Genomic DNA, 17,307 nt, shown 5'->3' with positions numbered 1-17,307 from the left:
GAGATATTATTCATTTGCTTTATAATTTATTATGGTAATTTATGTTAGACTTGGCAGCATGAGTTCAGACGTAAGAATATATCTATTTAGATAAATCCAGAAGTTCTGTAGCCTTGTGATTTTTTTAAACAGAGTAAATTATCTTCTTTGCCAGAAATAAGGAACATTTTATGATTCGTGCAAGTTCATAGCTCTTATTCCCATTTTATCAATATTTTGCTATATTCCTAATGACCATTTTTGCAGTGTTCTGAACTATGAGCACAGATATCTTAAAGATAAAATTAATATCCTCAGAATTCCCCTCCCCTTGAACATGAGCGTACATGTTTATGCTGTGTGTGTCTGTGTCCGTACTCATGGATTCCCAAATAGAGAAAGTGATTATTATGTATGAATATATCTGTTCTACATTATTTATGTCCTTCTGAGAGTTTTAAAACTCCTGCCAGACATGTAAGTAATGTAAAACATGGTTGAAGATAATAAGCTAGTGTTTTTCATAATACCAGAAATGCAAATAGATGCAAAAGCATTAATATGAAAATTTCTGTATTTGCCTTTCTTTTCAGAGTTCATTCTCATATTTTAGAGATCCCTGTTTTTACTCTCCATAAAATATTTTACATGCACATTCTGACTGTACCCATTCTCAAAGCATTATTTTGTAGACCTCTTGATACACGAAATGTAGTTACAATTGGTTTGCCTCTCATCTTTTTGCCAATGATTTTAATTAAAAATACTCTAAGGCCTTTCAGTTGACAACCCTTTTCAGTGGTTCCTGAAAGCTCTCCAAGTCTAATCAGTCTGCTGCCAATTAAAAAACAATTTTAATGGTTTTATAAAACCCAGAATTAAAATAAAATTTCCTCACTTATTTTAGGTTTTTATCTTACTTAATTCATGGACTAACTATCTTGAATTTTAGAGCATCTATTGGTTAATTGCTTAGGTTAAAGGTTTTATTAGAAAATTTCCAAGTTATAGCTCAAATAACCTTGGGAATTAACTGTATTCTTTTGCTACCTTCAGCTAAAGTAGATGTTTGAGAACAGGCCTTGTGTGCATCAGTGCAATTGGTTTTATGTTGTAAATTCATTTATCTACGACAACATAAAATGTTGTAGGCACTGAAAATTTAAGAGACAACAGCTAAATTAACTGTTGGAACCACTCATTCCTTATTTATAAAATGAAAAATTTGGTCTAGGAAGATCTCTGTAGTGTCCTTCCAGTTCTAAATGTTTATGATGCGTTTCTCTTTGCTTGAAATTTTATATAAAACTCTAGAGTAATTAGTGAAGAGATTCCAACTATCTCCATTGTATAAATCTCAGAATCAGCTGGAAGATGATAATAAAAATGAAATTCTCTTCCTATTAGAAGAAGACTGACTTCTGAAATAGTTACATTTCACTCATCATGAGTATGTAATTAAAATACCATTAAGATAAAATACTCAGCATCTATATGATAAATCTACTGTTTGCTGACAATAAATGAAATAACACAGCAAGAAAAATCCAAGTTTTTTCTGTATGCTTAATAATCTGCATCCCTAGTTAAAGAAAGTGTTCCGTTACTTCCTGCCAGATGGTGTGTAGAGGAAGGTCAGGTGGATCAGAAAAAATAAATTTCATTGCTTCTTGAATTTTTGCAGATGCAGCTAATTCATACAGTTGCTCAAATTCTGTGTTTAGTATGCATCCTGAAGCCAACATGATCTCTTCTTTCTGACAATGTGTACAAAAGAGAATTTGAAGTGAGGGACAAAATACATAAAATTAAAGAGAGAGTTTTACGGAATAAACCTTCTTAACTATCATATAATATTTTATTTCAAATGGGAGAATGACTTCTTTTATGATATCTTTTGAATATTGACTCTGTGCTTATGATTCTAATATCAGTATCTATTCAAGAAGTTATATTGCCTTAATATCAGTATCAAAACAGGACAGTAATTGATATTACAGTTTAGTTACCAAGCCAGTCTCATGAACTTGGGCACTCCTTGTACGCTACACCTAGCTGTGTTAATTCCTCGGCATTTGTTCATGAGATAGAACATTTTTTAGCCTTTTGATTAATAACCCAGCTTCCTTTGTGAGCACGTGATCTTTTACCCCAGGTTTCTCATAAAGTTCAACATATAAATCCTTTCTGTTGCTTAGAATTGTGGATCCTCACACCATCATCAGCTATTTGTGCCTTGTGCTACCATGCCTGTGGAGATAGTTTTAAGCCTGGCTATCAGTTATCAGCTAAAGCTGTTGCCATGATTATGCAGTATGTTTTAAACTGTAGAACTGCAACCCCTCTATGCCCATTAAAAATCAGTGATCACTCTAAAGTTCTGTATGTATAAAGAAGACAACGAGAAACTTCAATCCACACTTGTCAACCTGCCTGAAATTTTTACCTTTCATCTATAAAATGGGAATAAACTTAGTACTTATTCTTAGGGCCATTGTGAGATAATGATAGCCACCACTTATTAGGCTTTTACTGCAGATACTATTTTGAGTATTTTAAATAAGATAAGGGGTGCAAAGCACCTAGCATAATGCCTGGAATGTGCAGAGAGCTCCATAACTGGTAGCTATTATTACAAGTATAAGTATTTTAATAATAATAAAAATGATAATAAGATAAATTAGGTAACTAATTTTTTATAATTTGAATCTCTTTTAGTAAGTTTTTTTTAAGTGTTCAAATAGTATCTCACAATACCAGTAGAAATCTCTAACGTCAAAGAACTTACAAAGTCAAGACTATTTAAATAATTAAGTGGTGCAATTAAGAATATAGGCCAAACTGAAAGATAACAGCACAAAGTGAATTTAAAATATAAGAACAGGTGGTAAATACAACTAGTTGCCCATGAGAAACTGGATACAGTGGTGGAAAAGAAATGTTTCCTTTTGTTATATGCCCTTTTACATTCTTTAAATATGCTTGAATGTACATATAGCTCCTTTTCAAAATGTGCATTTTTAAACAAATGGAAGAGAAAATGGTAAGAAAGATTTTCATTGTTTGAAAATAGTATGTTTTTTCTAGACCTACCCAAATTATACAACCTTAATGCAAGAAGGTGTTCACCCTAGAACTATCAAGACACTGGGCAAATCCTCTTCCAGTTTTTCTCACAATGGGAAAAATGTAAATTTTGGAAATTAACATATATCACTTTATAAGTAAAGAAGGTTCGGTATAGAAAAATTCCTGAATTTTCTCTGGACTTTTTAGTGGTTATTACTAATATGTAGCAAGAGAGTACTTATTGTGTTCAAACATTATGTAATTTAATTCTTGCTTCCAGGACGGGCTACATATTTTGCGAGGCTCAGTGCAGAATGAATATGCAGGGATTCTTTACAAAAATTATTAAGAATTTCAAGAGGGTGACAGCAGAGCATGAAACCAAGAATGAGATCCTTTTGAGTGAGGGGACCTGGGTGACTACATAAGTTGCACACCCATGAAGCAGGCCTTGTTTGCAACACTCTTGTGAGAGATGTATTATCATTACTGTTTTACATATGAAGAAAAGAAATAAAAGCTCTGAGAGAGTAACCAGTCTGCCTCAAATGTTACAGGATGTGAACTGTGGACCTGTTGTTTGAGAACTATGGAGCCTGGCTCAGAGACCTCCATTTTTAATCACTGTAAGAGGAACTAGCTTCCAAACCTAAAGACAAATAATTCTTTTCCATTTTTACTGGCTAGTTAACTGACAGATCAAGGGGCTAGTATTTAAAAACAAATCTATTTTGTTTTCATGAAGACATTTACATGCAATTATTTTGCATACTTGTATTTTTCATATGGAACTCACCTTGTCTCACAATTATTTGTGTGGTTGTCACCTTCACTACTATACTGTGAGATCTCTAAAAATAGAGATTCCATTGTATTTGTTTCTGGATGTCCTGTAGTGACACATATTGAATAGATGTTAGAATTTAACTGAAACATTATGATTCAGCTGCTGAATAACTTATGCAGTTTTAGATTGCTTTAACTGAATATGATGTCCAAAGTCAGAAAATCTAGGTTTTGGAGCAAGTACCTGGTATTATAGAGCTTGGAAATAAGATTTATTGGAGTCATGATTATCAAGCTTCAGAGCTTTAAGACTGTCAGGTGGAAACAATACTCACCTTACTCTTTGTTGGTTCAGGGTTCAAAACAAATTTTATTTATTTATTTATTCAGGCCACGCAGCACAGCTTGTGGGATCTTAATACCCAGACAAGGGATTGAACCCATGCCCCCTGCAGTGGAAGCACAGAGTCCTAACTGCTGGACCGCCAGGAAATTCCCAAAACAAATTTTAAATGAATGAAGTCATAATAATGCAGGCTTCCACTAGGTGTAAAGATCTTTGCCAATGGGAAAATTTGATGCCATACTCAGGAAGGAGTTGTCTGCCTCTGGAAGTAGTGAATCCTGTAGTAAGGAGGAGGTTATACTCAGTGACCTCCATAATCCCTTCCTGTCTATATTTTTAATGATTCTAACACATAATTAAGTGTTTACAGTCAATAACTAAAAGTGATGGGAAAATTTAGTACATGACCAATTGTTTTTTATTCTGGAGTAGGTTTTGAAAGTAACTATTAATTTGTTATATATAATGAATTATACCCTATATTTACAGGGTCAATGCACAGATGTTTTCTTATTTCTATATCCCAAAGGAAATGAAGTAGTAGTTTCAAATACAGTATAGTGATGATTATAGTATAGAACAATTACAGATCCATGCCTGCTATTATTTTATTAAAAGTGTTTTTTCTTATAAGGTTTGCTATATTCTTAAATGTCTCTTCGTAGTATATAATGTTGCCATTTCTCTTTACCTTCCGTGGGCACATCTATCCAATTTCATAAGTATCAATTAGAAGATATTATAACATTTTAGAAATTAATTTCACAGCCAAATATTCAGTAGCACAAATATTCTATAACATTAGATATAACTGCAAAAAAGTAGCTTTGTATTTTCAGAATCTCTGCATTCTGGTGCCTGCACATATAAAAGTAGAAATTTTCCACCTGAACAATATTTTCTTCAAGCCATGATTGTATGCAAAAACAATTTGCCCATGGTTAAAAAAAATGTTACTCTGAAAAAATTAAATGCTCTTGGAATCCTACTTAAAAAGTCTGTGTTCCTTTTGGTTAAAGGTAGAATTAATTTGATCATGTAATTGTCATTTTGTGTTGAGTTCAGTTAGGTTTGAGGTTATATCTTAAGTATTTTTAAAAACTATGTTACCTTCTGCTTTCATTTTGGCATAACTTGTCAATGGACTATATAATTATAGTTTGAAGCTCAGTGCTTGATTCTGAATAATGAATCTATGGAGATCTTAGAGAAGATAAAACCTGTGCTTGACACATGTAGAAACTTGATATCTCTTAATGTCTTTTTTTTTAAACTATTTAGGCTACCTAAATGGAAGTCCCTAAGGCCTTGGCATATGTAAAGATGTGGCTTGCACAAAGGGTAGCACCTTCAAAATGTATTTGTCAAGAGCAATTTTTACATAAGACACCATGACAAAGGATTTCATTACTACATGTCAATTCCTATTTGGAAGCTGAAATCAGAAGATCATGAGGCTTCCCTGCTTTCTTCCCATTGAGGGAATCGGTCATCATGTGTGAGGCAGGGAGGTTCCCTCAAACCTCTTCCTTATCTCTTGGCAAATTCAGGAAAATCAGTAAAACTAATCTTGGCCCCAACCAGATCCTTGACTACGTGTATATTTAGTACCTATAAGTGGATCCAAAGCAGGCCTGTTTTGGTCTCCATGGAAATAGATCTTCCGAAAAATTTGGCTTACTGGAAGAGTAATGATTAACATCACAAGAGGTAACTTTTTAGTCTTAATAACTGGAGGACTGTGAGACAGAATTGGTGGTTAAGGCAAGAGGATGTCTCACCGTTTTGTGACTTGTCTGTCTGGTAATGCCTGTGTACTGAGGGAATGGCCTCTCACGACTTGGGTCACAAATCGTATCATTTCAAAGAGTGATGATCTATGTCTAAAAAAAAATCTTTGTAAAGTCTGAACACAAAGTTAGTGTGATTCTAAACCAAGAAGAATTGAACACTAACTTTGGATACTCAAATATTTTAACAGATTGACTAATTTAAATCAAACAAGTGTAGCGTGCTTTTTAATATTCGAATAACATTCAGCTTAAATGTATTTTTGGACTAATAGGCACTTTATATTAATCTTTTATTGTACTTTTAAAGGGCATATCACTTATTTGATTAAAAAGTCGTTTATTACACACTTCAAAGAATTTTGTCTAAAAATTTATAGACTATAAATAATTATATTTATGAAAACCAAAGATGCATTCAATGCACTATTTAATAAGCATATACAATGTGCCAGGCAATGGAATTAGTGCTGGAATACCTTAGCAAAATTTACATTAGTGTTGTAAACACTTTAAACAGCATGTCTAATTAAATGACAGAATGACACCCTAAGTTTTCCTCCTTTGCCCCACTTATTTCCCATAGCTTGACCAATAAATTGAAGAGGCACTAAGTTTACTTCTGGTTTTGAGATTACTTTCCTTTGTGATTTCAGTCAACATAACTTAAGTCAGATAAAACAATTTGATTTGGGTTCAGTATGGTGCTATTTTGATCTGAAGGTCAATATACCAACAAACAGGAACAGTTTCTCATTATTTTCCTTCACCACTCCAGGCAGTCTTTACTGAAGTCTTTCAAGCAGTGTGTGACCTCTGTTTCAATACTTCTTGCAGATTTCACAGGCTGTCACCACCACTCAGCCATCACTAACACAGACAACTGTAATGGAAACGGTAACTATGGTGACCACAAGGGAACAAATCCTGGTAAAGCATGCCCAAGAGGAACTCCCACCACCACCTCCCCAAAAGAAGAGGCAGATTATTGTGGATTCCGAAATTAGGAAAAGGTGAGAAGCTTTTGCTCATGGCTTTATCCTCAAGCGAAGAGTAATTGTTAAGCAGGAAAACTCATTTACAGCTATTCTGATGGCAGTGTTTTTACTTAAACAATATTTCCAGAAGCCTCGGGTGCCTATACTGTCAGTTAAGTTAGTGAGAAAATTTATGAAGTAAGTTTTAAAATTTCCCCCAAGCAATCGCTATCCCAACAAAAACAGAATGCTTAATGGAAATACTATTTTCTGGATTGAAAGAAGAAACCACAAGTGATGGATGCCTTTTATCCTGAAAGTTTCCTTTTTTCTTATCAAGAACCTGCTTGTTCAGTGCCTACTTTTGCATTAAATGCCTTTTTCCAGTAATGGAAAGGACATTTTCATGAAGAAGAGATACACCTATAATAGACACGATCCATTCTGTTAGTTTACGAGAACATAATGTCTCAATCTGCATGTCCTAAATCAGGAGTAATTACAGAACAGATTTCCTGTTCTTTGATATTTATAAAGTCTTATCTTGAAGGTGTTAGAATTTTTAACTGAGCTTTTTGTGGATATTCTCAACTAGACATTGTAGATAAGTTAGGTATTATGTAAATCAGTAGATACATTAAAATGATGGGAATAAAATTTCATAAATGCAAAAGCTAGCATGGAAATCATAAAAATGGTACAATTTCCTTTTCATGCCAATTATTATAATTCTAAGATTAAGAAAGAACATTAAAACCTGCCTTAACGTTTCTAAGCAGCATGTGTTTGGGAGCACATGGAACACGTGACATTAGAATTTGTGTATACAAGGGTAGGGAAACATGAGAAGAACATATACCCAAAAATAGCGTGTCAGATGTTTTAGGCAAAGGAAGAAACACCTAGAAAAGTTTTCAAGTACATCATTTGGGACTTTCAATACTTCCCTGTTAATCCGTGACTTTTAACCTACTTTCATAATTCCACCGTAGACCACGGGGCTTTTCTCCCTGGTTGGAGCTCCTTGGCTGAATGAACCCTCTCGTTCAGGGCTCAGCAAATGGAAGCCTGCGGGCTCAATCCAGCCTGCTGCCAGTTTTTGTAGGGCTCATGAGCTGAGAACTGTTTTTTACATTTTTAAGTGGTTGAAAATAATCAAAAGAAGAATATTTCATGACATGTGAAAATTTCTGAAATTTAAAGGTCAGTGTGCACAAATAAGGTTTTATCAAAACAAAGTCAGACTCATTCGTCTATGCATCATCCTTGGTTGCTTTCACATTAGAAAGGCAGGGTTGGGCAGTTGTCAGAGACTATATGACCTACAAATCCCCAAATATTTACTATCTGGCCATTTACAGGAAAAGTTTACTGAGCCTTGTTCCAGTCAAATGGTTCTCAGAATCTTTGAATATTGGCATTCTGTATGGGGCAGCAACTTCCAAGAACTCTACTCATTATAGTGGTTGAAATTTTAACATTCATTGATGGAGAAAGAATGTGACAGCAAAAATAAATCAGTAAAGCTCTTAATGAATTTGCTTTTTATTAATCCTAAGAGCATGGCGATTAATTTGATGCCTTGTTAAATATATGTCTACAGACAATGCCTAGTGGGCACATGGATTTATGGATCCTTTGCAACAACCTAACAGCTCTCCAACAAGTTTCCAAGCAGAGCAATATGGAGACCTAGTTGATCTACCCCCTAATATGTTCGGGACCCTTCTAATACAGATATTAACAGAGCAATTTGATTCCTATCAGTCTCTGTCTTCAAAAGCTTATTCTTGGCTCCTGTTTGGAGAATGTATTTGGTTAGGAAAAATGTGTTCTGAGTACTTTTTTGTTTTCAAGAAAGTGTGACTAGTGGTGAAATATTTTGTCTCCTAAATTCTGTTTGTATCATATGCTCTCAGCAGTTTTTGTAAGTGCTTGGAAGGAGTGTTCAATTGGGAACATAAAGAATATATTACTTAAATAAAAGCTAACACTTATTGAGGATTTTATTATGCATTCAGCACTAGATTAAATGCTTTGTCTGCATAGCTCATTTATTCTTCCCACTAACCCTCCCATATAGGTATGGCTATTATTACTATTACACACATCTTCAGAGTGCCTGAGCCAGGATTTCAGCTGAGGTAACCTGACTACAGAACCTGGACTGTGTAGGAAAATGTTTCTTTTGTAGATAAATGACAAAGGTGATCTTATGTCTTGGTTTGCCTGAATCATCCCAAATTACACCTTTTATCCCAGCATAATTATATAAAGCACCAACTTTCACTCTCAGATGTATCCTGATTTGGACAGTAGGGTAACATGGACACTCTGTAAGACTCTAGATTGATAACTTTAGACTGAACAAAGAGAGCAAATGAGCAAACATTTAGGAGCAATTAAATCCAGTAAGTGATAATTGTCTGCAGGATGGAATTTGGTTAAAATACTATAATGGTTCCGGAGGCGTCATGCAAACATGACTGAAAACATCATGGTGGCTAGTGATTCTCTCTTGTCTCAGGTGAGAACTGCTAGTGTTTAACTGTCAAGACTGTAGTCTTGGCAATCTATTGGGTGCTGATTTTTTAAAAATGATCCATTTTTTCAGCTTCTCTGACACACTACTGGTTCTACTCCTACTACTCTTTATCTGACTTGCTTTCTTCCTTTTGCCTAAGTCCTATGGTACTATCTCATAAATTCAAATCTTTTTTGCCCTTCTGACTTCTTTATCTGAATTATCTCCTCTCATTCATTCAAGTCTGGCTCTAAATGAGTGACTCCCAAATTTCATAGCTCTATATCTGACTCCCTCAAATTTCACTTTTATGTCTCTAAATCTATGATCTGCATCCAGGCAGTGCTTCAATTTTTATTTTCATCAAATGCAAACATTTGTTGCCTCCAATTATCCACACCTAGTTACTCAGACATTGCACACATATTTTAGTTATTATAACTCATTGACTGTGTGGCTAAAGAAGTAGCAAATATTGGAAAAATCATGATCTTTGGAATCAGAATTACTCAGGTTTGAAATCTGCCTGTTTTAATTACTAGCTTATGATCCCAGGCAAATTACCTAATATCTGTGCCTCAGATTCAATATCCTCACTTTATTGAACACTATGAGGATTAAGTAAGAAGCATTTAATACAGTTGCCTGTAAGGTAGTAAGAATTCAGTAAATGCAGTAGCTGTTGTTCTTGTTTGCTTATGTGGATGTGGTGGAGGTAGAGGCAGTGGTGGAAGTGGTGGTGGCGATTGAGGTGTTGATGATAGTGAAGGTGATGGTTGGTGGAGAAAGTAGAGATGGTAGTCATGGACTATTGGTGAAAAAAATTCCATGATAAGCATCCTCTCAAGCTTACCAAATGTAACAAAAAATTGCCTTTTCATCTTCCTCTTCAAAACAGAATTTACCACCTGACTTCTCAATTTGTATCAGTTTCTCTTTCCTTTCTCCTTATTTATTATTATTATTACACTATATTAATGGGCAAGTGTCATCATTTTCCAATCATTCTAACTGCCAACGCCATACTCTAAGCCATATACCTCCCTGGGGCCAGACTTGCCCACCCCCCTTTCTGATTAATCTGCCTTAAATTAATATATCTAAAATTGCTTTTATGCTGACCCTCCAGACTTGAGATCCCCATAACTCCAGTTGTCCCCACAGTAAAACACAAACCCCTTCTTGTGGTATAAAATATTTTTCTCCCGCCAGTTTTATGTGTAGCTTCCCTGAAATCTTTCCACTTCATCCAGTACATTACATTCCTTTTTTGCTCTATGCCTCAATGTCACCCACATATATTTTTCTCATCACCAATCACAACAAAGGAATCCTGTTATCAGATTTTTTATATTTTACTTAGATTCCATATATAGTACCATGCATACAATAAGTAATCAATAAATATTTGTTGAAAGAGTAATAGAGTTCAATTAATTGTGATAACTAAAATTTTATACTTCAGTAGCATTTAAGAATTCCATCTACTTCTTCATGGAATTGTTTTTAATAATAAACAAATGAACATTCTAATAATCTTTAATGTTCTAATTTTACTCATTAGGATATCATCATTTATTCAAAACTATTAAGGGATTTAAAATTCAGCTTTGTACCACACTATAATTATCTAAGGTACATTTAGTTGATTCCTTAATAATGATACAATTTCTACGTTTGTCATATTTACTGCATAAATTGTCCTCCTTACACTAAGATATACGAAAGTGCTTGGTGACCTTGGGTCACAAGGTAATTATTTCTAATAGAAAATTATCCCTGCAGTTCAGTGATATTATTTTACATATAGGTAATTATCAGAGTATGGAACTCAGAATAGGTTAAAACTAGATCTATTATATAGTAAATTGGGATTTATCGAGGAGATTAGTTACTAATCATATAGCAGTTATTTTAAGAGACTTCACAAAAGCGTTCATTTACATTTTTGTATCAGCCAGGTGAAAACAATGGCAAATTGAATTGTTTTTTAAGTAACTGCTATCTCAATAAGGATAATGTTTTTCAGCTATGGTGTTAATAAATGAGTATCTTTTACCTCAAGGGAAGTAGAGAGATGTTTAGAAATACCTAAATTCACCGAGTCTCTTTATCTTCTTCTAGGTAAGCAGACAGTCTTAAGTTTGCTTTCTCTCTCTATGTCCCACATGCTTACTAAATGGTGGAATAAATTACCTAGACAATTATGTACCTGCATAATTATTTTGTTTTCTATTTTTCAGCTTAATTGTGTTTTTTTCCCCTTTTTTTAATGTCTACTGCCTGAATGATGTTAATTTATGTCACGTCCTTGGAAGGAAGTTAGATGTGTTAGATAAGACCTGTCTTTTTGCCATTTTATGAGATTAATGCGTAAGCTATTTTTGTTTTAGATATTTATTTTAGCTTTGATTCCCAAACTATAATCTGGAAGTTGTAAACTAAAACATTTTAACTTATCCAAAGAATCTAATTAGATGATTAATGTGTCTAAGAGCTAATTTTTTATTTTCTATATGATAAATTGATCCTAAAATACTTGGGGTGTTGGACTCAGTAATAATATTTTTTTTCCATTGGCACTGCCCAGTAAAATAAAACTTTGCTCCTTTTATCTAAGGAAACTAGACTCTAGACTTGTTCATGGTTACAGGTTAATTGAGGTCCAGAAGGTTAAGCAACTTGCTTTCAGTTGCAAAATAAGGACTAGTGATGAGTCTCCTAATTTCCATTTTAGTGTTAACAGTTGCAATGCCCTACTTCTTTTTATGTATTAGAGTCAAATGACCTCGGTCATAAACTCAAATTTCAGTTTAGAAACTATTTTTGGTGAATAATAGAAACCTTACATACCATCTTCAGATGTTCCGAAAAGATAACCATCCATTTAAGGTTCTTAAAGCTAATTTGTCATATAAGTCAACAATAAGTCAATAAATGTTTTGAAGAATGTAAGAATGTTAATTCTAGAGGCATGCTAAGTGGCCAGAGAACACTTAAAGCAGTGATACTCATAGTGCAGTGCTTGAAACAGCAGCATCACTTGGGGACTTGTTAGAAATGCAGACTTGGAGGGCGCTCCCCAAACTTGCTGAATCAGAAACTCTGCAGGTGGGCCCAGGAATCCTTTATAAGCTCTCCAGGTCATTGTTGATAAGCCTTAAAGTTTGAGAACCCTTGACCAAGAACAGTGGTTCTCATACTTTAGCATGTATCAGAATCATCTGGAGGCCTTGTTAAAAGGCAGATTACTGGTCCCCACCAGAGTTTTTGATTCAGTAGGTCTGGGGCAGTGCCTGAGAATCTTAATATCTGACGAGTTCCCAGGCGATGCTGATGTTGCTAGTTCAGGGCCCACATTTTGTAAATCAGTGCACTAGAGCATCATCTTAGTTTCATCCTGACTCTTGCTTCTCATTTCCCCAAACCAGCCCCAATGATAGGAACCATTTACTCCAGACTAGGCTAAGTGATACTACATAAGATGCCACACAAGGTGATGTCCCTTCTTGTGACACCTCTAGTGCTATATGTTGAAATGATATTTTCATATGCCTGTTTCACCCCCTAGACTCAAAGCTTGCCAGGGCCAGGGTCCATATCTTACTCCCAACCTGTTACGGGACCTTCTGATTTGGGGATGCCCAATACATGTTCCAAATTGAAATGCACTATAATGGAAACTGGTCCTATAAGATGCTACACATAGCTATGGACGTCTAGCTATAGCAGTTTTATGAAAATGTACTCTTCCAGAATGCGAGGCACAAAAGGATGCCAGCTGAGAGGAAGATAGAGCTATATTCCTGGAACCATGACATACAGTTTTGTTTGTTCCCTGAGTGAAGAAAATGGTAGTCACAATTATTCATCTAAAAGAAGAAGCATGGTTGAATGCAAAAATGAGTTGATTTTTAATCAGAAGATGTGAACTACCACTATTTCCTTACTTCTGATTCTTTCCTTTACCCTCTCATACTCTACATGAAATGGTGAAACTGCTCTCAGCAAGGTCACCAGAGAACTCCTTAATTGTCAGCTCCAAAGGTCGCTCTTCAGTTTATCCTTCTTGAACTTTGTGCTGTGCTTGACAGTGGTAATTAGTTCTTTCTTGAAATTTTCCTCTTTCTCAGTTTCTGGGACATTGTTCTCTCCTGCTTCTTTTCTCCTCCTTGCTTTCTGACTATGTCTTCCCATTCTCCTCTTCCTATCCCTTTCATGTTGGTCTCCAAAAGACTCACATTTTGGCTTTATTTTCTTTTTATGGCACTTTCTTTTCCAGGGTGATAGCATTTATAATCCTACTTTTATCAGACACCTATACCTGCTGTTTTCCAAATTAACATCTCTAGCTTAACCTCCTTCCCGATGCTTATACCTATAGCTTCCAAATGTTTTTTGGGCATTTCCGCCTGGACTTCTTACAGAAATCACAAATGAAGTTCTGCAGTTTAGACTACTCATCTTTAGAGACTGTCATTCACATCATAGTTCCTAAAAACAGCACCTTCTGGACTTGTGCAGTGTACAACCTGTGCAGCCACTCACAGTGGTCATGATATCTGCCACCTCCCTAAGTCCTTTCAGTTCTCTTTAGTGTATTTGTTCCTTTACATCCAGGCTGCCTTCCCCCTAGTTAAGTCTCTGATAGTTTTCTGCATGAAATTCTTAACTGATTTCTCTGCCTCTACGCTCACCCATATTATCCATACTGTTCACAGCCTCCTGAGGGATATCTTAAAATGCAGTTTTAATTAGATCATTCCTCTGCCCGTGGTTCTTGAAATGCATAGCACAGAAATTCCTTTCTGATCTTTGACTGCCTGACTCTCCAGCTTCTCTCCCTTCTCCCCTACCCATTTTCTTATATGCCAGTGCTACTCAAAATAGTCTGCAAACTGTTTATTACCAGTACACAATGAGATAAAGAGCTGGACCCAGAATATAAATCAATGCACCGCTTCCTTTGTCAAGAAAGTTTTGCAATTAAAAAGAAATCAGATGAAATCGTATGCTTCGTGACTTAGTTGATTTATGCTCTAGTGAGTTTTCTTGTCACAGGCTACTAACAGATAGTTCACAGACTGGCCACAAACCGCATTTCAAATGGCACTGCCCTCTGCTCAGCTTTAATGAACCACCTCTGCTCTCCAAATGCTCTGTATTCCCTCAAACTTCTGTTTCTTTGTACCTACTGTTCTCTCTATTGAAGATTCCCTTTTCCTTACTTTCCCTTTTCCAGCTGCCACATTCCTTTCACCCAACTAACTACCTTCTCTTTCTGGAAAGCTAACCTCCCAGACATTTCTCAGCTTTGACAATCCTTCCATTAAAACACTTGCAGAATTTTATTGTAATGATCTTGTTTTTGCATATTTGTATCTCCAGTAAACTCCTTGAGGGCAGGAGCCATTTATTTGCAACTCTAGACCGACAGCACTTAACCCAGAAGTTAGCCCATTGTAGGTATTCAGTAAATATTCATGGCATATCAAATGGGTATTTGTCAGTCCTGTCAGGAGAACAGAAAACACTCTAGTTGTTTCAGAGAGAGAAATAATACAGGGAATTGTTGAAGGTGGTGATGAAAAGCTGGGAAGCAGCACAGAGGGACAGTGAGGCAACTCAACACACAAGCAGCATCAAGAGGCTGTTCATTTCCCTAGAGCTAGAGGAACACTGCAGGGGGGATGGTACCAGAGTCCCAAAGTTGGGGCCTTCAAACAGGGACTAGCAGTGTTAGGACTGCCAGGCAAGAGCTTGGACCTGGGGAGGGAGGGACCATCCAGAGGAAACTGAAGCCACAGTGGAGATGAAGCTGCTCTAGAAATGTCAGCAAAAGTGGAGTGTGAAGGAACTTGGCTTTTCTCTTCCTTCCATCCTTCGGTATTCTGCCAGTGCCTCTAATCACAAGCCAGGGGGCAAGCGCTGGCAGAAAATGTATATATCCCTCTGGTACAGAGAGGACAAGAGAAACATGAGGAATGGACCTGAAAGAGCAGATGGCCCTGTGACTGCACAGAGATGGATTCTGGCCTTGCATCTTCCACTCATCACCTATGTGACTAAAGCAAGTAACTTAATCTCACTCAGGATCTATTTCTTCACCTCTGAAGTGGAATTTATATGACTTTCCTTGTTGGCCCTCACACTGGAAATTTTACTGTATGTGTCTCTCTTGATGATTACTTAGGCAAAAATATACACCCTCTCCCCAGGAGAAAGTTGAGTTCCCAATTTTTAATTTAGAACAGATATCTTCCCATTACCACATTTGTGTTATAAGAGAAAATATTCTTATTCTAACATTTTCTGAGAATATTCTTATTCTGACGTCTTCCCTAGTCAGCAACCTGTATCTCTATGAATCAATACACATCATTTCATCACAGGCAAGTACAATGATGTCTGGCTCCTATGGACTGAATTGTGCCCCACTTCCCCAATATTCATGTCTTGAAGCCCTTACCCCAATTTGATGTTACTTGGAAATGGGGTATTTGGGGAATAATTAGGTTTAGAAGAGGTTTTGAGGGTGGGGCCTTCATGATGAGATTAGTGCCATTATAAGAAGAGGCACCAGAGAGCTTGTTCTCTCTCCTCCTTCCTGTGTGAGGGTACATTGATAAGGCAAACATGTACAAGCCAGGAAGAGAGGTCTCACCAGAAAGTAACCATGCTGACACCTTGATCTTGAACTTCTGGCTTCCAGAACTATGAAAAAATAAATTTCTGTTGTTTAAGCCAGCAGTCCCCAACCTTTTTGGTACCAGAGACCGGTTTCGTGGAAGACAGTTTTTCCACGGATGGGGTGAGGCGGGGGGATGGTTCAGGCAGTAATGCGAGCCATGGGGAGTGATGGGGAGCAGCAGATGAAGCTTTGCTCACTCGCTACTTACCTCCTGCTGTGTGACCCGGTTCCTAACAGGCCGTGACCGGTACTGGTCTGCGGCCCAGGGGTTGGGGACCCCTGGTTTAAGCCACCCATCTATAGTGTTTTGTTACATCAGCCTGAGCTGACTAAGACACTGGCTTTGTAGGGCCATGTGTTTTGCTTTGGGTTTTAACTAAACTTCATAGAGATGCTCACTAAAAGAAGTAGATGCATTGAAACAACTCATGATGCTAGGGAAGTGGCAGTGGGACAGTGAGTACACATCAGATTTAAATGGTTTTCTGCATTGTACCAGATAGTTTCTAAACCTTGACTGGAAGTTATTTAAACTTCAAAGACCCATGAGATAAAAGCATGTTGAAGTCCTTTAAACTCAGTGAGCTTTCACACTGAGGGTATTTAAAGTTTAATTTGCTTCCCACAAGGTCCAAGGCACCACTCAGTGTACGGAGGGGTTCTTTGAACACTCCTGTAGTCAGTATGAGTCCACAGTATTTCAAGAATGTAGTGACAGCAACATTAGTTTTCTTGCTAATTTTCATATTCATTCAACAATATCTAATGGATCACTATGATGTGCAGAGCACTCCGGTTGCTATGACCAAGAACCATATTTAGTCCTTCCCTCAGGAAGCTTGCATTCTAATAGTATAAACTATGTCATGAAGAAGTACCAATAAAATGTTAGAAAAGTCATAAGGAAGAAAGGATCACTTCCAGTCCTGCTTGACAGTTGAGTATGGAAAGCTCACGGAGACATTAGCATCTGAGTAGACTGTTAAAGGATAGGGGCATATTGGACTCAAGATTAGGGAAAAGGACGATGCAGATACAGGCTGTATACAAGTGGCATTTACACAGGGTTGTGGGTGTTTCTGTTTGCTTAGAGCAGAAATATGCAGTATTGGAAAGAGAGAAGTAAGGGATGAGGTTGAAAAGGT

At 36.4% G+C, this 17,307-nt stretch overlaps 1 protein-coding gene across 5 annotated transcripts in view; it reads left to right on the top strand.

Annotated features, from left to right (window-relative positions):
• The window catches only part of DMD (dystrophin), a 2,259,822-nt gene that overhangs the window by 1,033,555 nt on the left and 1,208,960 nt on the right, over positions 1-17,307 (top strand). For all 5 annotated transcript variants that reach the window (XM_082446317.1, XM_082446321.1, XM_082446320.1 and 2 more), the window contains one exon: positions 6,808-6,983. In XM_082446317.1, the coding sequence (XP_082302443.1) occupies positions 6,808-6,983 (176 nt within the window). The remainder of the gene's footprint in view (positions 1-6,807; positions 6,984-17,307) is intronic.

Source organism: Balaenoptera physalus, assembly GCF_965194825.1.
Source record: "Balaenoptera physalus genome assembly, chromosome: X".
In the NCBI taxonomy this organism is placed as follows: domain Eukaryota; kingdom Metazoa; phylum Chordata; class Mammalia; order Artiodactyla; family Balaenopteridae; genus Balaenoptera; species Balaenoptera physalus.
The sequence above is the reverse complement of the archived record's forward strand: the minus strand, read 5'-3'. Positions and strand labels throughout refer to the sequence as shown.